The sequence below is a fragment of the Phaethon aethereus genome (genome assembly GCF_964289735.1).
Source record: "Phaethon aethereus genome assembly, chromosome: 20".
NCBI classification, from domain to species: domain Eukaryota; kingdom Metazoa; phylum Chordata; class Aves; order Phaethontiformes; family Phaethontidae; genus Phaethon; species Phaethon aethereus.
The window spans coordinates 12,991,398-13,016,481 of NC_138596.1; the positions used below are offsets into that span (position 1 = coordinate 12,991,398).

Consider the following 25,084-nt stretch of genomic DNA (forward strand, 5'->3'; position numbering starts at 1 on the left):
GTGAAATGCACACTATTTCACAAATACACACATTTTTGCAAGACAGCAAAATTGTAATAAATATAAACTACAGGGCAAGAGTAAAAGGGTTAACTTTAAAAGCTGGAACCATCCATCTGAGCAGCTGGATCCTTAACGGAGTTTGAAACCCTTTGGGATGCAGACTGGTTTTGCTTATCAGTTCTTCAAAAGGTAGGCAAGTTAGCTTCAAAGCATATTCCAACTGCTAAAGTAGTACAACATCTACTTCCATGGCTAAACCAGTTTCCCACAAAAACAGAGCAGCTGGGAAATAAGCGACCTAAGAGTAGTTTCTTATCTAAGAAATCAAGTTTCTCAAAAGGCACGCAAGGCAAGATTTTCTGACAAAAGTGGACTCTTTTACTAGACTAGCTGGTATTGCTGGAAAAATTAAGCATGCCTTCTTAATATATAGTCAGTGTGGACGCCACCATAAAGGCAAAAGCAAAATCATGGGTGCCGTCTTCAATTCTGAGAGAACAGCAACATGAATCAAGACATCTGGACCCTGCGTGCCCTTCTTTTCCCATAGCAAGTGTAAAAGACAAGAAGACACAACACTTCCATAAGTCTGCCACAATTTGAAACATTGAGTAATCCGACTCAGAGAGCAAATTCTTACTGTCAACACTGACAAAAGGAAAATAAAATACATGCAGTCCCTCCCTTTTCAAGAATGTGTGCACATAAGAATCTGTGCTTCCATGAACAGTTTCATGGAAGAATGGCAAGCAACATTTACACCCCTTTGGAGAGAAGGCCAAAAAATACCAGATAAGTCAAATGTTCAAGTACAGTGTTACTGCTCTCTGCAATTCAGTCTCTCTTTGGACTTAACGCTTGTCTTTGGTGTTCAGTTAGTTATTCCAAACATAACCTGAAGAATCCGGCATCAGAATCCGGAAAATTCCTCAAACAAGCAAAGATTGTAAATACAGTTTTCTGTGGTGGGGACAAATCTTATTAGTCAGACAAACATCAAGGTATAGAAAACTCACATCTTACATTTGCAATGTCAAACAAGCTGCCAAAAGATAAACTATGCTGTAGATTTACAATGAGTCAACTAGCCTGTGCTTTAAGTCCTGGTAACACTAGGCTGCTCTTTTCTAACGCCTTTCTCCTTTTGATGAGTACGGACGCCTATAAGGTGTTTCCCACTCTATCTGAGAACCTCCTCAGCTCCAAAACCATCCTTGCTCATGACACTTGCCCAGCTAACATCTTCCATACTAGATGCAATAATTTTGGGCCTGGCTAGTGATGATCATCTGATAGTGACATGGCAAAATCCGAGCTAGATAGCTGCAGAGGCAACTAAATGGGCCTTTGTAGCAATCTGTAATCCAAAATTTTCTCAGTAAACAAGAGTGTCTTTTGATAGCATCCCACAGGACTAGGGAAATCAACACAAAAACATACAGGAGGGTCTGATTTCACTTCAGAAAAGGCATAAGGCACTCAGTACTAGAAAAACAACGCTTGGTGAACATTGTATCATGAGAGATTTCTGTTAACTGAGAACTAGCCCTGCCATCAACCTTTGCAATAACTCCTTATAACTGCTTATGATTACGCGATACCTGCTCAGAAAGTCTCACAGCTTGTTGCCAACTCTTGGAAAGTGCAAATTATAATCCCATCCCAAAACTGGATGGCTGTGGTTGCTGCCTAGCAACTAATTGATTGTTTTTGTCAATCTAAAGTCCCTAACAAGTTTGTGGCATCTTTATTTAGGAAAGGAATCAGTAGTGGCTCTCAAATTCATGGAACATTTTAATGCTATGAAATGAGAAACACAATGAAGGACTCTCCTGTTCACCCACTGTTTTACAACTACTACACAATTCTTGGTGCTGCATGTGAGTGTTTACAAACACCATCACATACGTAAAAACCTACACATGACCAAACACCTTAAAATGCTCTTCCATTTCTACCAACTTTGACTTTAAACTAAAGCAGCTATTGACACAACTTGATGAAAGGCCATCTTTCCTGATCTAGAATCAGCTGTAATGACTACCATTACCTGCCTCAGGTCAGAGATGGTTTTTAGTGCAGTTTTTTAGTTTTTCAAGACTGAAAAAAGTTTATTCTAAATTTATTACTATTTTCTCCTAGATTCTGCCTCTGATTAAGTAGTTGCACCTCTAGTGATAACCGTAGTGTTCAGTCTTCATACCTCAGCTATTATTTCAGCTAAATATTTTAGAAACATTCTTGGTGATGCAGTGTATTGCGTTTGTGTTGCAAGGTTTTGGTGGTCGTGGGGGTTGCAGGGGTGGCTTCTGCGAGAAACTGCTAGAAGTTTCCCCTGTGTCCAACAGAGCCAGTGCCAGCCAGCTCCAAGATGGACCTGCTGCTGGCCAAGGCCAAGCCAAACAGCAACGGTGGTAGTGCCGATGTGGTAATGTATTTAAGAAGGGCGGAGGAGGGGAACCAAATGGCACACAGCATTTGCAGCCCTCTGCAAGGAGAGGAGTGAGAATATGCGAGAAACAACTCTGCAGACACCAAGGTCAGTGAAGAAAGAGGGCAGGGAGGTGCTCCAGGCACCGGAGCAGATATTCCCCTGCAGGCTATGGTGAAGACCATGATGAAGCAGGCTGTCCCCCTGCAGCCCATGGAGCTCCATGCTGGAGCAGATCTCCACCTGCAGCCTGGGGAGGACCCCATGACGGAGCAGGTGGATGCCCGAAAGAAGCTGTGGGAGGCCCGTGCTGGGGCAAGCTCCTGGCAGGTTCTGTGGCCCCATGGAGAGAGGAGCCCATGTTGGAGCAGGTTTGTTGGCAGGACTTGTGACCCCATGGGGGACCCACACTGGAGCAGTCTGTTCCTGAAGGACTGCACCCTGTGGAAGTGACCCATGCTGGAGCAGTTCCTGAAGAACTGCAGCCTGTGGGAAGGACTCACGTTGGAGAAGTTTGTGGAGAACTGTCTCCCGTGGGTGGGACCCCACGCTGCAGCAGGGGAAGAGTGCGAGTCCTTCCCTTGAGGATGAAGGAGCGGCAGAGACAACATGTGATGAACTGACCGCAGCCCCCACTCCCTGTCCCCCTGGGCCACCTGGAGGGAGGTGGTAGAGAAATCGGAAGCTAAGTTGAGGCTGGGAAGAAGGGAGGGGTGGGGGGAATGTTTTTTCTCATTATCCTACTCTGATTTTGATTGGCAATAAATTAAACTAATTTCCCCAAGTTGAGTCTGTTTTGCCTGTAACAATAACTGCTGAATGATCTCTCACTGTCCTTACCTCAACCCATAAGCTTCTTGCTATATTTTTCTCTCCCCTGTCCAGCTGAGGAGGGGGAGTGATAGAGTGGCTTTTGTGAGCACCTGGAATCTAGTCAAGGTCAAACCCACCACATGCAGACAATTCCAAAATGCTACAAATGTGTTCCCATTTCCCCTAGAAATTTTTCTAGCGAATCTGAATGTCTGCATTCTTCAAATCAAGAAATGGTTGTAAACAGGCAGACATAGTGGGGAGCAAGTACCACCACCTAAACTAAGCACTGTTATTTTTGGAGGTTATGCCACACTTCAGAAGACCATTTATGCTTCCATCAAACATACCATATTTACCTCTGTGAAGATTCTATGTGTGTGCAGCAAAGAATAACACATGACAACTTCTTTCCTGGCCAAGCATTTCACTATGAAAGCAGAAGAATGCCACTGCCTTCACTGAAATTGGTTTGATATGCTTTTAAAAGGGAATTGGGGTTTAAATCCCCATAGGCCATGAGATTTGCACACCCAGGTTGACAGTAAGCGTGCTTTTCAGCAGACATAAATCTTCACTTTTCCTTGTTGTTTAAAATAGCTCTGGCTCTTTGACCTGTGTGTCCCCTAGGACGCATCACTCCTCTTTCACAATACTAGTTCTTTTTCAGATGTTCCAAACAACCCCATGGCAGTGTTAGATTTATCTGTGGCTGCCTAAAATAGTGACTATCATCTGAGCTTTTTTAGTTTTTCTTAACCTCCTACAGACTCGATTCTTCCAAGCAAGGCGGCTCTTCTTCATCCCTCCTCACCCTGGTGTCTAGGCATTTCACAAAATGAAACTGGAACAGAAAAAATATGTGTTTGGAGGACATAACAGACACATTTCTGTGCCTTGCCTGTCATTACTAGGACAAATTTAACCAGCAGAGGTCCCAAACAACCCAACCATTGTGTTAGATTTAACTGTGTATGCATTAGAACAGAGGCCATTGCTACCAAAGCAAGTTGTGCTGCTGTATTGGTGCCCTCTTCAACACTTTCTTTTGGAATGTTGACCTGAATAAGTTCTTGCTGACAGTTAAGCTTAAAAAGTTAACCTTGTAGCATACAATATTTTATCCTAAAAACCCACAAAGTTTTTGAACCCAGTTATCTTTTGAACCCATTCTTTCTGATGAGGTGTAGTCTCAAAATGAAAGACAAGTATAATTTTTCTTCCATCCCAGATCTTAATTTCAATATGGTATGCAAATACAAAATAGGAGGCCAGAATTCTAGTGAGTCTGAAAGCACTTTCTCCTAAATGCTTCAGAAAGTACCCATATCAAGAGTTAAAAATGTCTGTAATTTTTTACATGAGTAAGACTTCTATCAGACTACGTTTGAAGCGTCATGAATTGACGGCAGTCATACCCTGTTCTGCTACCTCAAAATGTCTGCTTACACCTCTCTTTTCAGCTTTAATCAAACAGTACAATGTTTTGACAATTAAATGTAATCACCTTTTCTAGAAGGTTCACAAACTAAGCTTCAGATACAACTACCCTTTTCAGCTCTTCAGAAATATCACCCACCCTCCAGGTGTCTTGAGAGCAAATGGCTCTCAGGTAGTTTGAGCCAGTTCTGTAAGATCCCAGGGTGAATTTCATCAGGTGCAGCCAAATTGGGCAAGTCCCAATGAACCATGGAACCATGTTTAACCCTAAGTTTGGGTAAAGGTAACTTCAGCCAATACTGAGCAAACAGACATAATGGGATAAAAAACAATAAAACAATCATATTTATAATTATTTTCTCCATATTACACATAAAGATCCTGTTCTTGCTTTGTGTATGTTCACTTTGTAAAATTCAAACGGAAGACTACTGGGTAAAAAATATCTCATTGAAAAAGTTCACATTTTATGCTTCCAAATGAGGCTAAAAAGGAAACACTGTCAGTCCAAACAACGTGTAAGTTCTTTTATACCTTCAAGAAAATACGTTCTGTAGCACTAGGATGTAGTGACAGTTAACAGAATAAATACCAGCAAAATACATTTGGTAAAATAGTGACAGCGTAAATAATTTCCCCCACATTTTTGCACAACTGAACACATAATTCAGTTAAGGAGATTTCCAAAGAGTACCGAGTTCCAACAGTGGCTGAAGAAAGACCACATGAGAAGTTGTGGGCTTGCCTTGAAGGAATCATGAAGGAGCATCTAGGGTTTTCCACATACCCCACCGCTCCAGCCTTTCAGAAAACAATAGCAGCTGCTGTATGTGTTCCCTCATCTTAAATGAGGCATCTAATATACTTGTCACTGACAGAAACAATTGCCTCATGAGACATACATACCCAGCACCATCCACGTTCATATGAGAATCAAAGAACAGGAACCTCTCCTACCTTTGTCTGTTCGGGCAATCAAAAGATCCAGAGCTTCCAATACATGCATCTGCTTTATTTGGAGAGTTTTATCAAATACTTGCACCATCGGTTGACCATCTGAAGAAGAAACACACATATTTATTCAAATTCCTGCTAAAATTTGCTAGTCACTGGTTTTGACCCATTTCTCTCTTGCAACAAAAGCCTTGTTTTTTTCTTACAAAATGAAAAACCATGCACAAAGGTGCGAGGTATACCACAGCATCATAGCCAATACTTCCTCATGGGAGGGTTTTATCATTGCTATGGATCAGATTATGCAACTGAAGCCCAAAAGGGACCTTCCTTTGGAAAGGTTGAGAATTCTCACAAAGAACGAACTTCATTCCCTCAGTCCTGCTGGCCATACTTGGCACACAGAACATAAGGGGTCAAACTTGCAATATCATTACTATGGAAGAAGCAAGCTTTTGTTGTCACATAAGCTTTTGGCTTCATGCTCACTATCATCAAGGGCTAAGACATCCAGACACGCCATTTAAACACTCCTTGAGCTTGGATGTGACTTCATAAGTCTTTTCAGGTGCTCAAGAAAACAACATCTGAAATAACAAAACATTCAGAAATCTGCATTTACATTGGCTCCCCAATATGGCTTGATTCTGGTGCAGAGATAATTTTTGCAACTAGGTTACATAAACGTAATAAATTCACTTGGACTGGTAACTATCCCTGTAGGTTAAGACCTATCAACACCTGAACAGAGCTTATGAACATACATTTTCAAGAAAATGGTCAGGTAGATAAAGATTGACACAAAAACACCAGATCATTTACTAACCTTCTATTAACAAGATGCCAGCATCTGTAGAAACCAGCAAGGACTGGCCCCAAGAATCTGCACAGACAACCTCATGAGGAAAATTACTGCAGAAAGATTGAGATTCCCAAGGCTATGAAGGGATAAGGGATACATGTTAAGTACACAAAGCAATACAGATCATACAGACACAGAATGTGATGGACAATGGAAAGTAATAATATGTAAATGCTTTTGGCAGGATACATTTCCAAGCAGTATAATTTTTGAATTTGAATTATCAAAATTAAGTTAATTTTCTTGCAGAGGAAACACTCTCTGTATTAATATGGTTTGGAGACTAATAAGTGTAAGTCACATTCCTGAAACACTGGAATTAAAACACCTGCAGCTAATACTCAGTGCAACCCTGGAAATACTCAGTATGTATTTTGTTTTAAAAAAAACCTATAGACTTAAAACATATATATCACCATGCATATGCAACATGCTTACATTTTATCGCTCAGTTTGTCATGTTTAGTCACTAGCACATGGTACAGTTAAAACCGCCTTTCTGCTGAGTTACAGAACCACAGAATCATTGAGGTTGGAAAAGACCTTTAAGATCACCAAGTCCAACTATCAACCCAGCACCACCATGCCCACTAAACCATATCTTGAAGTGCCACATCCACAAGAATTGTTCTTTTGTCGTTTGTTCTCTGTACTTACTTCCCAGAGTCTGTCCCTCCTCCCCCAATTTAAATATTAGCTGAAGTCTCTGAAACTCTAGAAGCGCTTCTGAGGCTTCTGTGTCTGAGCTGCATGCAGAAGAGTGTAGTTTGCATCTTTCACTCCCTAATGCCCTTGAACAAAATCTGGTACTACAGGAAATAAAAACACAACTGAACTTTGTTTTAAACTTGATGCAGAAGTTAAAATAAAAGATGATTGCATGTGGAAAATGGCATTTCCATCAAATATTCTCAGATATAAAAATATCCACACTTGCTTTAACTTGGGAAGTGCTTCTGCTTCCAGGCTTATCCTTTATTTCAATATTGGCTGCAGAATCACTTTGACACTATACATTTCATCTTTGCTGCTACAGCATCTGATTACAAAAGTAAACAGACAGTATGCAGAACTGATATGCAATGCCATACTCAATAGCATTTAATCTTTTCATAAATCTCCTCAGACAGACAGGTTCACTCACCTCCTTTTTACAAAAGCTTGTGGTTGCCAAGTTCGCTGTGGCATCCCCCTTCACAGTGGTTTTCAATTTCAATGCCTAATACAAACAGATGTTTTATTTAAGTTGAGTTTTTGTCAGCAATACCCAAGCTAAAGATTATAAGGAAAGGACAATTTAAGACTACAAAGCAAGTCCACTTTGGAATTCCTATCACATTTTAAATAATCAGAAAAGAAGCACAATTCCGTATAGCCTCAACAAAGTCTGCATGAATCTCTGGAGGGCTGGTAGACATATTCTCAGCCAAAACATATGTTGGTTGGATTTTTTGTTTGGTTTTTGGTTTTTTTTGGTTTTTTTTTTTAATGGAAACTCAAAACCAGAAAAGATGCATCAAACATAACAGAGAAAAGCTTCCACCTCAAATCATATCAGCTAGTCATTCACACAATTAATTCTATAAGCTAGCTGGATAGAGGATCCTTTTATCAATTTTACAAGTTGGCCCTTCACTTGCAAAACTTTATAACAAACCACTAAGTCAAATTATATATATCATTGCCAGGAGTGCCAAGGACACACAGTCACAGTATCACAAATTCTTCAACTGGAAGTAACTAAAAGCAAGCTGATTCTGAAAAGACTAAGGACTCTAGAGAAATACTGTATAAACATAGTTTCAGTGAGATACACAATAAATCTGTTTAAGGTATCCTATATATTTTCATGGCTAACCTTTACAGCAGTGTTCCTATAAAGTGATGACAGATGGAATTGTCACAGCATTCTTTAATGCAAAGTTTAGAAGTTACCTAAATTAATTTTACTGCCCTGAAGTTTGCCTACCATTGTGCATCGTTTCTGTGAAATGGCAGTAATCAGCTGCATGCACCATTTGCACATTTGCATTAAGCATGGCTGTCAGCTTACAGAGACACACGAAATACTTGATTGCATTAACATTTTAATTTCATCCCACCAGTCAGTAGATATCACCTTGACAATAAATAAATGATTTAAACGTACTGCTGAGCAAGTCGTCAGTGAGTTTTGTTTACTGTGCAAAAACTCAGCTGACACATTCATAGAGTTTGGCAAGAATGATTAAGAGCTCCTTGGAAGGCATGTTGAAATACATTCAAGCCTACAGTTTGTAACTGTATTGTGTACCTGAGGTGTTACTTCTATTCATATTTTACCTTAACGTAGCTGTCCTGGTTTCAGCTGGGGTAGAGCTAATTTTCTTCCTAGTAGCTGGTATGGTACTGTGTTTTGGACTTAGTATGAGAATAAAGTTGGTAACACACTCAGGTTTTATTTGTTGCTAAGTAGCGCTTACGCTCAGTCAGACTTTTCAGCTTCTCATGCTCTACTGACTGAGAAGGCTGGAGATGCACAAGAAGCTGGGAGGGGGCACAGCCAGGACAGCTCACCCGAACTGACCAAAGGGATATTCCACACCATATGATGTCATGCTCAGTATATAAACTAGGGAAAAGCTGGCTGGGGGGCCACTGCTCAAGGACCGGTTGGGCATCAGTCAGCAGGTGGTGAGCAACTGCATCGTGCATCACTGGCTCTGTATAGTCTTTTATTGTTACTATTATTAACTGTTAAACTGTTCTTATCTCAACCCACGATTTTTTTTGCTTTCACTCTTCCTGTTCTCTCCCCCATCCCACTGAGGTGGGGACTGAGTGGCTGTGTGGTGCTCTGTTGCTGGCTGGGGTTAAACCACAACAGTAGCTTAAACTAATGCAATACTACAAAACTATTTCTGACCACAAAGAACTGCATTAAGTCCTGACAAAAGTCTGCAAGCTAATCAAATTCTAACAAAAGGGGTGACACAGTCTTTGTAAACATAGGTGCATACCTCCTAAATTGATACTACCTGACCAAGTCGGACAAACTCTGCTTGCCGAGCTTCCTCTTTTTTCCGTGTTGATTTTGGGGAATCTGGTAACACATCACTGAAGGACCTTCTATTGAGCATGTTCTAAAACAGATAACATTTATTTTTTAAACTGAGCTAACAGTTTTCATAATCTTTTTATCTGAGCTAACTTAATGTGATATCATTTAAATTTTCTGTCTTCTTTTGGATATTTTCCTGTAGCGATGAATCTAACTGTACAGCTTCTCAGAGAACAGAAATTGCAACTCTTCCAAACCTTGAGTGCTTTACTTTCCAAGTTGTCCTAGTTTATCACCATCATGTTCTATAAAATCATAACAAAGACTGCAGGCATGAACATACGGACAAAAAAGTTTAAGCAGGTCTATTTAGCTAAAAGAAATAAACAGTGTGAAAAAATAGCACCTTGCTAATTTTAGAAGTATTGCACTTCTTTTTAATTAGTTAAGAATCACCTTAAGAAAAGTCTTCATCATCTAAAGTGAAGTTATCTCATTGTTACCCATGGGCAAAAATGATCCAAATTTACACATAATGGAACGAGTAAGTGCAGTTTTTATGGTGATGAGACTAATATCTGTATTTGCAGAGCCTAAATTTCCTATTCCCTTGTTGTAGGTAAGCTTATACAAAGTATGACACTGCTGGGCTTCTCCTCACACCTGGTTTAAACAAATGCATGAAGAATCCTATCCTGGAAGGACTGTCTGCCAACTTCCATATAATTGTAAAGCAAGTTATATGACAACTGGTATTTAGCCTAGTGTAAGCAATTCAGTGCTCATTAGGATTAGGGTCTTTTAAAGCAACAGAACATGCAAGCTACTAGTGAGAACAGGAGAGCACATGTGAGGGATGCACAGACTTCTGACTTACATTTACCTTGTGTAGATCAGGCATCAGGTCTTGGTATAAAGAGCGGATCAGCATGTCTAGGGTGCGTTGACGTTTCTGAGAAAACGTTGGGGTTTCCAAGGTGGCTTTTTCCCCATTTATTACTAAAATATTATGAAGAAGATACGTTACCTAAATGAACTTTGACAACTTCCACTGACTCTAGTTTGCCTCTGTACAAAAATACCTGTTTTCCCCTTAGTAATTTAGAGTTGCCTCCTTTTTGCATGTTTTTTAGTGAATAATGATCCCTTAAGCTTAAAAGAGAAAAATTAGTAATAGGAGAATTCTACAAGGCATCCCAATAACCTCCTAACTAATAAAATATTAAAGACAAACTGCTCATCGATTTAAGTACTAAACCAATTTAAATATGAAAAATCAGTTGTTAGTCAGGTTCCTGTCAGGTAAGCATCTAACTGTAATCATCACGATCATTTCTCAAAGATTTCTTTCTCACTGATTTAGAAGGGCAAGTAAGGGTCAATGAAAACTGGAAAAGAATCATTACAGACTTAAAAAGTTCTTAAAGGTGGTGAAAGGCACCTATGCAGCATGCATTCAGAAAAGCTTGTATTTTTAGGTTTTCAGAGCTGCTAACCTAACACCTTCTATTAGTAAATATTGAACAGCATTATAACTTCTTTCAGATCTGCAAGTGCTTTAGGAAAACTCAAAGCTAAATATGGCTGCACATTATGCGTATGTAAAAGTCAGTTTGTATGTAGTAGCCCGAGAAGCATAACTGCATAGAAATTCAGTTGTTAACCAGACTGGAACGGTTTGGTGGAACTGACATCGCACCTACGCTACAGATTTGAAAAAAATTCTATACAGAACAGCAGCATACGTGAGAAATGTGTTTATGTTTTAAACATCATGAATTTCAAATTATTAAAGCACTTGGTAAAAAAGTTTCTAGCAAATGAAAAACTGACTTACATTTCACTAACACAAAATCCCTGAATTCCTGGTGATTTGTAAACACAGGTGGGGATGGAAGAGGAGGCCCAAAGAGAGGAACACTTTCTTCTGAGAATATTTTCAGCCTATTGAAAGAACAAATCTTTATCTATATTGAAAGTCACATTCAAAACCCACCATTTCTATAGACACTATTCAAAACAGAAGAACTGGAAACTGTTATCTGGGTATGTCTCAGGTAAGAACTCCCATGGTTCTAACAAAAAACATTCACTTGGAATTATTCACTTGAGCAAAATTCTGCTTCCTTTACACAGACTAACACAGGGACACTAACAATTACAACATAACTTTGCAGTTCTACTCAAAGAAAATGCTTTTAGTGGCACTAGCAAAATCTAGTCCTTTTCAAAAAAACTGTAAAAAACTGTTCTTTGCCTACAAAATATGTTCTCCTTACAGACTTCCACCTTACCTATGCATTCATCACACACATGAAATATTTGATTCTTTCTGAGTAACAATGGGTTACTATAGCTGAATCAGTATCTTGGGAATAGCAAATTCATTTTCACTGAGGAAGAAAGAGTCAGAATTACTTCCATGACAGCTGGACCTGCCAAGTTCTTTCGATCCATAAAGAATCTGGCATAGCAAGAATGAATAGGAGGTACAAAACCTGTGCATACAATACACTCAGCAAGCCGTAGCTTCTTTAAGGTAAGTAATCGTTCCTTGGCATGTCAAGTGACAGTCTGCACAATTTTCTTCACTGTAAGATAGCAGTCCGACAAAGATCCTCCAAGTGGCATGTGCAGCTGACAGGGGTCGCAGCAAGGTAAGTACTAAAATTCTAGATTCAACCTATTGTGAGAGGCTAAACCACAAAACATTTGTCTCAAAGACTGTTTGTCTAAGCGAAAATCCCTTTGGCTGATAAGGATGGCTACAAGGCCACAGAGGTCTCCAGTTGATGAAAAACACCCTGCCAAGATAATGGCTACAAGGTTGAAAAACACCCTGCCAAGGTAATGGCTACAAGACATGCGACAGTTGTGAGGAGCGGGGCTGGAGCCACCCACCATGAAGCGTATGTACATACGCAGGAATGCAAAGATGTGCTAAATTGCAGGCCTTGAATGAGAATAAAAGGGACTGCCAAGACAAGCCTTGGTGCATGCCTGTGCCCACCGCTGCCTCTACGATAGTCCACCCCCGAAAACATTGAGAGACTTGGACCCTGGGACGCTGTGGATCCATGGAGGTGACTATCCTTGGAACTCTATCCTGAATGCTTGCTTGATTTCTATCTTTTTATTCCATTCTGTCCTATCACTATTCTGTCCTATCACTACTAATTTCTTTACTTTTTATAATAAAAGCTGGCTTGGGTATACGGCATTTAAGCCTTGTTTGTGTCTTAATCTCGCTCTGGGGATCATATTGAAACCTCCCCTGACATTGGATCTGGACATTTAAATTGGCATCACGGACAGGATCCCTTGAGATGAGAGTGCCATGTTATCACTACACAGGGTGTAAAGTGTTCCTTGGCTAGAGTAGGATGAGTTAAGACAGGAAAAAAACACAACAAAACTGACCAAAACAATAGACCTCTCAAGTGATATAAAATATAAAGTCATTCTGAGCAGAAATTCAGTGTCAGACCTCACAGTGGCATTGCATATGAAATAAGGAAAATTCGTCTCAAAAGCCTAGAGTATCCCCTGTTTCTTTTGACTGAAATTTTGGACACTTGGAAGACCGTCTTCACAAAAAATTAACAGAAGGAACAAGAGTCCCATGTGGGCCTATGGTGAAGGGACAGAAAGAAACGTAATTAGGCCAATCTGAAATATACAATAATGTATTAAGCCTGTCATATAGGGCAAAAATACAGCATGCTATGCACTATGGGAAGATGTGTTAAGACTGGCAGAATGAAGCATCTAAGGAATAAGAGGAGGGATAAGGAATAAGGAGCAGATGCAATGCTGTCAACTTTCAGCTTTGTCCTGCAAATGTAGGGTAGAATGATTTGCAAACAGTTTAAAATTTTGCTAAATAATAACTAATGTCATGCAGGCTCACACAGCCATTAGAAATTTGCACTCAAAGCCTAACACACCGACTTCTCCCTTCTGTCTTGCAAAGTTTTTAGCTTTGAGTGTTGTAGACATAAACACACACATTCCAGTTTGAGGCATAATTTTAGTTTCATGCCCTGAAATTTCCCTTCTAGTGCTGGATAAATCAAACGTTTTGGTTTCCTAACATAAATTCTTTAGCCATGATAGGCTTCAGCATCTGAGCTGGCAGTGATTTTAAACCTATCCAATTCTCTCCTCAGACACATATCCAAAACAGAATGCAATTCTCCCATTTCTTTTTGACCTAGTCTAAGTAGTAAATGACTTGGCATACTTTCAATAGAAAAGGGATCACTACAGACATTGCTAGTACTTTGTAAAGGAGAAGTAACAGCGGCAAGCCTACGTCCTATGCTGAGAACTGCAGCACATGCTGTTAGCTGAAGGGTGGCTCTTTTATTTCTCTTTACTGCTTATTTGTTTCAAGCCCAAGGTGAATCCTTCCCATGGGCTTGGACAATGACATCCCGCTGCCACTATACTTTTTCAAGGCCGACAGATATCTCTGGCATCTCACCATTAATCTCAAGACAATAGTTGGGATTAACTATTTGGCTAAGGACACTTTGTTCATTAAAGCCTAGGCACAAGGCTGCAGAAATTCTTGCTTTTCAGATTCTGGTCAGACCTAACAGACTCAGACTTGGTCAGCATATGCCTCCAACCATAAGGGTCTGAAGGCTAACTGAAAAACAGATGAAGAACACATTATTTACCAGCAAAATCCCACTAGGTTTTAAGTATGTGGCATCCAACTGTAAAAGTACTCTATTAAGATACCAAAAAATTAACCGCTTTGCTTAGCTACAACCAAAACCAGACCAGTAAGGATCTGCAGTCCATGGCTATCACAATATCACATCTACATAACTGTCATCACACATATAGTTCACTATGTCATTGATCTCACCAGGTCAGATTGTTCCAGGCTTATCTTCCATCATTTTGCTACTTCTCATCTAAAAAGTAGTTTTGTTTTGCCCCCTTAGCTTATGCCTGTTCCAGAATTTCATTTTTCTGATGGTTAGAAACATGCAACTTATTCATGGCCAGTTTACAGCCATCTGCATCCAGGTCCATATTGCTCTTCAATTACGTACGCTCATTTGGCTTCCTGGCAGACAGGTGGACAACACAAAATGTTTTCCTGTTATCTCTAAACCATGAGAAATTCAGTGTGAAGTTATTTGTTACAATCAGCACCTACCTGTAACTATCATTCTGCTTATTATATCTCACTAAGGCAAAAATATCTGCCATGCAGTTAAGGAAGTTAATCCAGTAATAATGAAGCTCACATGCATTTTAACACACTTTTTCCTGCAGCAGATTGCAGATTTAATAAAAGTAAAATATATTAATCAATGTAAATATAGAAAACATCCTAGACTATACATATTTAGCGGTTTATAAAGGAGGTTCCATACAAAATTTTATCATGTTTGATCAGCAGTTTTAAAAATTGAGCTACTACCACAAATACAGACTTCTTGCCGTTGTATGAAGTGTAAAATGCGCTATATAGTTTTGCATTTTTTGTGAGTGTGTTTGATAGACTTGTAATTAAAAATTCTTTTACTTGATAAAAAAGTACCGATTCTGAACTTAGCTTGTACCAAAACTTCCACTGAAGAAAAGATACCAATGAAATAATTTAGCTAACAGAATTATAACAAAACAGGAGGAGGATTTAAAGTGCAGGCACACAAAAATGTATTATCAGTCTTGATTCATAACTTTGGGCAAACCTGGGAAAAAAAATAGCTCAGAGAAATCCTTATGGTTGCCTTGCAAGATGTTTTTACGAAATCAATTAGAGGCTTCTCGCTTTGATAAATTTCCTTAATACCATCTCTAAGTTTTCAGTCCTTATAAACAGTTTCAAAGAAAGTGTAAGTCTGAATAACTTCATTGGCTGTATGGGTTCGTTCCAGATAGAATGAAGAGACCTTTGCCAACAGCTGTGATCAGCATTATTGGAGACAGCACAATAAAAAGGACTTATGATGGGATTCAACTATTCCAATGTAAGCATCCAGTGCTATTTAAGATGTTTGAGAGTATACTGCCTAGTCTCCAGATGCCATTCCAAATGGTGCATAGATCTCCTCTAGGCCCAGAGTCATATCTGCCAGACCTATAGAGGCATTTCAGATATGCTGGGACATCTAAATTGGTGCTGGATGCCTTTATTTGGGTAACTCAATCCTACACCACAAATGACACATGGCAAACCTTTACAGAAGCTGTCATTGCTGTATAGGACAGCACAGTGGGATATCTGTATGCTAATTCTTCCCATTGTAGAAGTAACAAAAAGGGGTGCTAGAGTATGTATGAAAGTAAGTATGAAGTGCTAGTACAGATTTAATGAGCTTTGAGATTTACCACGTGTCATACAGATCAGTGTCAACCCTGGCTACTGTCAACTGAAAACATCTGGAAGGTGATATTGACCAGCTGTGGATTACTTAAAATGACCTAAATCAAGGTCAAGCATTGGAACAGGCTGCCCAGGGAGGTGGTGGAGTCACCATCACTGGAAGTGTTCAAAAACCGTGTGGACGTGGCACTTCAGGATATGGTTTAGTGGGCATGGTGGTGTTGGGTTGATGGTTGGACTTGATGATCTTAACGATTCTGTGATTCTGTAAATGATAACAAGTCCTTATAGATGTAGGGCACATCTGCCCCTTCAACTCATTATGACACTCGGTACAGTTGAACCTCAAAATGTTTGTCAAAAATCAAAAAGAATTGGATGTATCAATTACATCATAACAAGTCCTCCTAGCAGCAATAAGGGAAGAATTATTCCTTTTTTGCTAATGCTGACACTCTGAAGAAGAGGTACATTGACTTGGTAAACATTTCTTATTAACAATATTTAGGTTCCTCTGATATCTAAATTTTTTTTTAATTGTGGAATTCTTTTTGTTCCGGTCACATCTTCCATTTAGAGTAAAAGAGGTTAATATTAAGGGCTTGAATCTAAAAAATAAGATCAGCCATGGACAAAAACAGCAAGAAAGTTCTAACAACAGTTAGTCAGCCTGAGAACTAGGTTTAGAAGTCATAAGCTTTGCAATAATTTTGTAAAACGCAGCAACAGAGCATGGATAGAAATAAGAAGTTTTGTCTTTCCATCCATTTTTCTTCATTCTGTTCCATCTAGCGTAAGAGATGGGATCTATGGACCACTAGTGTGGCCTCATGATAATCCCAAGTGATTGGCAGATGGTTTTTTGAATCATAGTCTTCACAATGTTTTCAACCAAAAGTTTGAAAAAAAAAACAGGCTGACAAAAATCTGGAGAATATGTGGTTTATGGTCTGAAAGATTTGAGAATCATTGATCTAAAATACATAAATACCTAAAATAAACAGCATCTAAATATTGCAAGGCAATATTCAGTAGTTAGTGCCAAATTGATTCACCTCACTAACAGAAATATTTTTATGAATTTATAATTTTATGAAAATGTATGAATTTAATTTGTGAAATGATTCAAATAAATGCCTTCAATAAAAATACAATTTGAAAATAACATTCTTGCTTTGACCTTATCTTTTAAGTGGTTCAACATAAAAATTTTTTTATGATGCAGACTCAGAGACTTCTAGTTAAGCAGCTGAAGGTAAAGAAAGCAAGAATGCAACTGTCTTTCTAAAATAGTTTCCACTTCCATAAACAGCATGCAGGAAGGACTTAGAGTAGAATTAAACATAATGCTGATTTTTAAAAAGGAAACAAAAACTCCCCCCAAACTTCCCCACCCCAACAAATCAAACAACCAAAATCCACTAGAAAATGTAAGGAAAAAGATACGTGTAAAATGAGAGCGAATCATGGATGGCTTGAATGCTGGAGAAGACTCTTCACCTTCCTGAAATACGATAGTGACAATGTCATTTCCAATATGTCGCTTCCTTTCTACCTGGAAGAAAAAAAAGGGAGGGGTGCAGGAAGGGAAGAGACAGACACAATGACTTAAAAGACATCAATAAATACCTTAACAATTCTGTGAAAGAATGGTAAAACAGTATTCCTAAAATAATTTTCCTAAACAGAAAAATTATGGTCAATATGATTGAAGCCAAAATAAAATTATTAACTATAAGCAAGTTAATCTAGCAATGCCATGGTGCACACACAAGGCAGCTGCTGAAACAGCAGCTATTGCACATTTTTAGAGTTAGCAAAGCACTCATAATTTCTGTAATTTCCGTAATTAATATTCACAAATTGGGCACAGAACACCTAATATTCCAAAAAAGCAAATCCACCAATTGAAATAGCAGGAAAAAACCCTGATGCTGAGTTATTCTTTAAAAACAATAAATGTCCTGATCAGCCTCTGGTTTCTGCTGTGATCTTGTCATCAACCCAAGGCAAAAGCATGAGAAAACAGACATGGAAATAAAAAAAGGACAATAGAATTATATAATCTAATATAATAATAATAATAATAATAATAATAATAATAATAATAATAATAATAATAATAATAATAATGCATAAATAAGAAAACAGTAACACAAGTAATTTGCAAGTAATTTTAGGTAGATCATTATGGATGTGTGATGTATAGGTAAATGCATGTGCTTACAAAGTAATGTTTTCATCTTATAATACATAGAAAGGTTCAAGCAATAGATGGCAGCACATTTGAACAAGTACCCAAGAACCCACCTAGTCAATCTACGAGAGGGCAACAGCAGTGCTTTAGAGTAAATGCACAAAGCTTGCCATTAACATGCTCACATGAGGAATTTCTTTCAAGCTACATGAATTGCTACCTGAGTACGAGCTGTGTGTTGCATATGTGAGTATTCTGATAATTCACACACAAGTCTAATTCCCAATCTTCCTAAATTCTTTGAGGGAATTACAGTTGCAGCAGTGAAGCTCCACTAGTCATCTGAATAACACAATACTCAATCACTTCTCAGACAATCAATTTTGACCTTCTTTGCAAGTGTCTTTTGTACCATAATAGAGATGAATATGATGCACTGTCTTCTAAAAAACATCATTAAATTTTCAGCATTAGGTATAATATTGAGACAAAAAATATAGCAAAAGTCTTAAGACTTAGATTTCTAAAACATTAATAGAGAAAAAACCCCCAGAACCCCCCCACAACTCCCAAACCCAATCCCCACAAAAAAGAAAAGAAAAAAAGAAAAAATAAAAAAGAGAACCATGTACCTGCTGCTTGTTATCTCTAGAATATGGTAGCATGGTTGAAACATGGAACATAATTTCATGCCCTTGAAAAACTGTATAGACTGAACAGGTTCCTGTTGTATCATCTGCAAGGGAAGACAACATTCTCAGCAGGAGTATGTCCTTTCAGCTTTCTAAAGATCAAAAGATATTTTAGGTCCTTCTACCAAACCTTCTTTAGTCAACCTTTTTAGAAAATGTCCACACTGCATGTTTTACTTGGGTCCAAACCTGAGTTGCAACCTAATCTGCATATTCACACCCTTAAAACTTATGACGTCCTTCACCTTGCCTCCTGAAATCACACATGGTTCTGCAAGCCATGATGCCCTACTATCATGAAGCAAGTAACATGTCAAGTTGTTCTTCACTCCATTCCAATATAAAATGAAACTGTTCTCCTTGAAAATACAGCTCACACAAATACTTTTCTTCAACTATGTTGCATACCAGTGATTTAAGCTAACCTGACTTTTTCCTGGTGAAGCAGAGCATTTAGCACGCACATGAGAAAGTCTGCTTTGGGATTGTATTATTTCTACAATATATACCATATATGTGCATGCAATATATACCATGTGCATGCAATAAGCAAAAACATTTATATTGCAGCTGCCCCCCCTTTTTTTGCTTCAGATGAGTTCTTACTTTTGGTGTCCAGTCCTCCTCTGTAGCCTGTCCAGCCTTTCAAAGTAATTGTGTCACCCAAGAGATGCAAAAATCTGCAAAAGCTTTCGCTTCCAGTTTCTACATATGGAAGAGAGAAATGTTACAACAGAAAAGCACGTGTACTAATAGAACACTTATAAAAAAATAAACAAAATACAGGAACAGGTCTTGCTCCCAGGACACGAGGACCAAAGTTTCAGATGCATTAGTTTTTCCTCATGTCATCCAAGCTTTCTACCTTTACAGAAACAGCATCCCAGCCTTGCAGAATAGGCATCACCATGTGACATTTGACAGCAACCTCTTTTGCTAACTCCAAGACACTGTTCAAGTGCAGAGAAGAACGTGATCATGCTGCAAAAACGTAAGAGTGAAAGAACTAGAAACAACAGTGACTTTTTGCAGGTAACATGAGTCACCTCCTTCAGCTGCTTCCTTTTTCTAAATCTTATGTTGCATAGTCTATTTCTAGAAAACAAAATTCAGTATCTAAGTTGTAATAGTAGGTTTCCTACAGCAACCTTTTATAGAAATAAAAGACTTTACAATTTTTCATCCAACATGAACATGAAAACCTAACAACACTACTGTTCACATAGCCATCACCTCCCTTCTGGCTTCCACGTGTAGGCACTATCCTACATTTTTTTATTCAGATGAATAAAACAATTAAGAAAAAGGCAAAAAACCCACCATTGCTGAACATTTCATCATCTGTAAGCTGCCCATCCTTAGCATAAAGGACCCCAAATTTAAAATTCACAGATCCCTGAGAAAAAAACACAAATATTATATGACAAAGCAATCTAACAAACCCCCTAAACCAAAGTTTTCTCTGAGGACTTTTATATATGTACCTTTGTATACATCCTACACACGGGAATATATATTTCATATCAACTCCATTACATGCTCAGGTAGCGAATACCTTATAATTTACCTTTGATCATAGATTATTAATTTTATAATATACTATGTTTATAACATACATATCTATTAATATGATATATTAAGTTGGTGCTTAAAAATTATTTTTGATCTCATATGTTGTAAAGAAATACTACTTTTTTTACTGCAATAAGTAATTGATTTCTAAGTTGTCACAAGTATGTCACTGCAAATATTTCAAATATAAAGCTGTATTCGTTGAACAGGTCTGTGAACTAGGAGTGGTAAGTTTACATTTACCTCTTGCTCTTCAAGAACCAATAAATCCTGTAAACAAAACAGTATCTTTAGCACACTGGTATTAAACATAACACAAATAAAACTATAACATCCTTGTATATTTAAGTTTTGTTTTGAAGTGGCCAGTTCAACTGATAAAGACCGTTTACTTTGCAGTATCATGTAACCCTACTCATCTTTACTAGGCTGCTACTGAAAGAAACAAACTAGTAGCATTTCTACTTAATGACTTATTTTTCCAGAAAATAATAAAGAAAACCAAACAAACAAAAAAAGAAGTCACCTCCTACCTTTTGTATCTCAGGTTGAAAAATTTCCCTTGGGCTCTTCTCAAATTTGTCAAGACTCATAGCACTGAAATGCAAATGAAATACTGCTTTATAGAAGGGCAAGTACACATTTCAACATTAAACCACTAACTGGTTGCAGTTAGAACCGGTTACAAAAGGAATTGTTCGAAGAGCCTCTTTTACATGGAATGTTTTGTGGAATAGCCATTTCTCTTCCACAATACTCATCTCCAAGACTTCCTAAAGTTCTTTTGGATTTTAAAAACAGAAATTAGTAAGACCCTGCATGGAGATCAAGTTTAAATTTACTGTATTTACTTATACAGCACAGAGCTTTATTCAGTCACCCTTCGTTTTGGCTTTATACATAATCATTGTGAGTATTTTAGACTGACTCAATAAGCTATTCTATTTTGTAAGCTTTTCTTCTCTCTCTCCTGAAATAATTAAAGGCAAATCAAATGAAGAACGAGCAGTTCAGCATCAAATTCACATGCCAAAGATCCACAAACAGAACAGAAAAATGCATTTAAATAAGAAGCAAGATCAACTGCCTCAATAAACAGAAATACCTAATTTGTAGCATTTTTTTCCTAACTAATTTTTCTGCATTTACTATATTTTTGCCCATTTTTTCCCCCAGCATTAGGTTATAGAACTTAGCAGCATGTCATGGAGTGCTGAATGCAGTATGTCTGGGGCACAGTGAGCTAACAGGGAGTTCAAATCTGATGCACCTTTCCATCATTGCTTACGCTAAATGACAATGCAGACAAGGATTTGCTTTAGTTCCTTTTGAAAGAGATTAAAATGTTCCAATTAATTTAGAAAAAATGGGTTTATTAATGAAACCAAAATTCTTTGAGACAGTACCTAGATGGTACTGTCACACTGGCTGTGAACAGGGTGAAACGTCAAAGGAATATCAATCAGGCCTGAGGGAAGGCTCAAGGACCATAAACGCAAAGAATAGTCAGGGAAGAGATTTTAGTCCAAGCCCAAGTGGGCAAAATGAGATGTCATTTACACAGCTGATCGCAGGTGGCACAGACCCTGGGCGAAGTGGGGAACAAGGTCTGAAACAAGCCTGCATTTCCCTCTGTAAAATACTGGAGCATCACAGCATGAAACACATGAGGGTGTTTGAGCAAGAGAGTTACGACCCTTGCCAACAGAAGACAAAGCTGCTCCACTCTGGGATGCCCGACCAAAAACGTATACGTGGGTAAGAGTGGAGAGAGAGGCTGGGTTAGAAAGGGATGTTAGGAAGAGATATTTCAGTGATTGGTGGGCAGACATGGAAGACCAGGTGCTTATGTAGGTATAGCATGCAGTACTGACAACTAGGAACACTATCCAAGACAGTGCTGTAGGAGCTGCAAGAGGGGACTTAGCTCATCTCAATGAAGAAGATGAAAGAGATAGGAAGTCTTTTCAACTCACCATCTTGACACTCAAAACCAGAGCCACTACCCTGGAAATCAGAGTTAAGAAGTGAGGCTCTATGGCCTGCTACTCTCTCTGGCAAATTCAGTTGTCTGAGGCCTCTCAGAAATCTTGTGCAGTTGTACAAAAATCCAGACCTGGTGGTACTGACTTCACATCACAACACACACCCTGTTCCCAGAATTCTCCTCTCACATCAGCACGGGCAGTGTTATCCAGTGGACCAGCTTCAACCAAGCAAGAGACATTTGCTGATACTCTATAGAGATCAAAGGTTTTGAAGATCTGCAGACTGCTCATTTATCTGGTACACACTACCTGCTCAGTACGTGAAGGTACTTTATATAGGTTTCTAGAGGAGGTAAAACCCTTACAGAACATGCATTTTAAGACATTGTCAGTGAGGTATTTGAGAAAACACACCACATGATTAGATGGTAAAAACTGCGGACTAAATTTGAACGAACACTTTGCAAACAAGTGCTCTGACATTTCACCTGATTATAATATTGAAAGAAATAGAAATGGTGTTGGGCTTGCTGACTTTATATTCTCTTCTGCCACAAAAGAGGCAGGACAGAGTATAAGCATGCCCATACAGGCTCTGGCTTGGGGAAGGAATTTTCTTGGCTTCACTGACAGTGTGTATAACACACCTATAGTGAGACTTACACGGAGACAATCAACTGAAGAAACAATTCTTGGTTTCTGCCCTGTTTGCTTTCTCCTGCTACGGTCACACAATAACCACTTCTCCAGTCAAAATCTGCTGTTCCTTAGAAATATCTTTTTAAATTAGATAGACAATAAACAGACCTTTCTCAACCACTGCAGTTCTACTTAGCACCTGTTTTCCAATTAACTTGAAAATAGTCCCTCTCCTGAAGAAAAAGAGCTAAGATTTTTTCTCCATTTTAAGTTGTCACTTTATCTATTCTAGAACAGGCTTTAAAACCATTTTTTGCTGCCTTGAATGATTAAGATTTGTAAAACTGTTTTTACTGTTTTTATAAATCGATTGTGAAAACCATGCGCAACGCAAGTTCTGAATTACAGGAAAAGATGTACAGACAAATATCTTAACTGATAACTTATTTGTAAATACATACCTTAATATAGATTTCACTGATAACGTCTTTGTGGGACTATAAGGGAGACATATTTTCTGAGTACCCTATAAGAAAAAAAGCTAGGAGATATTACAGGACACACTGACTTTTTCTGTATATTCAGATAGAAATAGTAATAAAAACAATTAAGTAAAAAACCAAAGAACAAAACCGTGCTACTTTTACTTAGTCATATTTACTGCTGGTTGGAGAGGGGGAAGAAAGAAGAAGAAAAACTGGATGTGAAAATACATGGATGGTGCAAAATTATATTTTACTTAGTGTTGATTACCTTGGCATGTGGTATGAGGGCTGCTGAAACTAGCAGACAAACTATTTCTTTAAAAAAAAGAAAAAAAAAAGAAAAAAAAAAGTGAAGCATGCATACATACAGGAGAGTTTTAAATCAAGTGCTTAGATAAAAGGCTCTTATGGAACATTAACTGAAAAAAAAATCATTAAACAATATTAGTGAAACCAGTATCACACCTGCCTATTTTCTTAACTTTGTATAAGAAAATCCTAAAAACAGTAGAAAGTTATTGCCTAAATTGATCACAGGACATAATCAAGAAAAACTTAGGCAACATTTCTAAAAATAACACAGTGTTGCCGGTAAGAACAATTAAAAAATATCTAGCATCACAGATTTCTGTCAGAAAGTTTAGTATAATTTTATCTACAAAGCTAGTTTAGTTCTACTACGATAGAATTATATGTTCTTTTTGTATAAAATGAAAAATATGTGTTAAATATTGAAATTCTGAAGAAAGCAAAAAAGTGTATGATAAGCATATCCAAAACAAACAAGCAAACAAAAAAAAAGTCAGAACAGCAGTTAAATATTTGTTTCTTACTGTTTTTCTCCAAAGTATTGAATGGTACTGAGGAACACGCTGATTATTTTGGTCAGACAGTACAACAGACAGAAAGAAAGGGTTCTTCTCTGCATCTGTACCTATATAATTCTGATGAACTGTTAGGGAAAAACAAGAAGCATTGTCAACCATAAAGAAGACACACACACCCAGCCACGTGCACCCACACACAGACACACATGCACGCACACAGAGAGATATGTGTATAAATGTGTAAGTATATGCATTCATATCTAAAAATATGTACTTATCGACATAAATAACTATGTATTTATATACAGAGATGTGTGAAAAAAAAACAAACAAGAGGTAGGTACAGCCTTCAAGGCCAAGAAGGGTCTCAAAACATCCCTTTTTGGTAGCAGGGTTTCCGCCGCTTACAGAAACCCATCCTCTGTCTTCAGGTGAAAAACACATAAAACAAGAACTTGTTTTCGGTACAGGATGTAAAATGTATTAATACTAAATTAGTACCATACTTTTTTCCATATTTAAATAATAGCAATTCAAAGCTACATTGCGTTTTCATTGACCAAAATGTCAATCCATTCGCAAAAAGATAATTACCTTTCCCTAAAAAATATCTGAAATACCATCTTGTATGATACTCTGGGTTTTCTAAATGCACGTCTGTTCTGTGCCACGTACCCGGAGTGTAGTCTGTATTCTGAAATAGAATTGGGAGACCGTTAGATCAAATGCCAAGTGATAAAAAAAGAGAATATAATATAGGCAAAAGCCAATCAAGAGTGGCTGATTCAC

The 25,084-nt window shown here is 38.1% G+C and overlaps 1 protein-coding gene across 1 annotated transcript in view; it reads right to left on the reverse strand.

Annotated features, from left to right (window-relative positions):
* GARNL3 (GTPase activating Rap/RanGAP domain like 3) overlaps positions 1 to 25,084 on the reverse strand; it is a gene marked incomplete at its 3' end in the record, with an annotated part of 38,781 nt that overhangs the window by 10,221 nt on the left and 3,476 nt on the right. The window contains exons 3-18 of the mRNA XM_082008882.1: positions 24,890 to 24,989; positions 24,302 to 24,420; positions 23,445 to 23,509; positions 20,890 to 20,953; positions 20,600 to 20,626; positions 20,105 to 20,180; positions 19,391 to 19,489; positions 18,725 to 18,828; positions 17,342 to 17,450; positions 14,720 to 14,765; positions 11,381 to 11,487; positions 10,427 to 10,542; positions 9,521 to 9,625; positions 7,648 to 7,722; positions 6,468 to 6,579; positions 5,645 to 5,743 (exon numbers count right to left, since the gene is read on the reverse strand). Of these exons, the coding sequence (XP_081865008.1) occupies positions 5,645 to 5,743; positions 6,468 to 6,579; positions 7,648 to 7,722; positions 9,521 to 9,625; positions 10,427 to 10,542; positions 11,381 to 11,487; positions 14,720 to 14,765; positions 17,342 to 17,450; positions 18,725 to 18,828; positions 19,391 to 19,489; positions 20,105 to 20,180; positions 20,600 to 20,626; positions 20,890 to 20,949 (1,135 nt within the window). The 5' untranslated portion in view covers positions 20,950 to 20,953; positions 23,445 to 23,509; positions 24,302 to 24,420; positions 24,890 to 24,989. The remainder of the gene's footprint in view (positions 1 to 5,644; positions 5,744 to 6,467; positions 6,580 to 7,647; positions 7,723 to 9,520; positions 9,626 to 10,426; positions 10,543 to 11,380; positions 11,488 to 14,719; positions 14,766 to 17,341; positions 17,451 to 18,724; positions 18,829 to 19,390; positions 19,490 to 20,104; positions 20,181 to 20,599; positions 20,627 to 20,889; positions 20,954 to 23,444; positions 23,510 to 24,301; positions 24,421 to 24,889; positions 24,990 to 25,084) is intronic.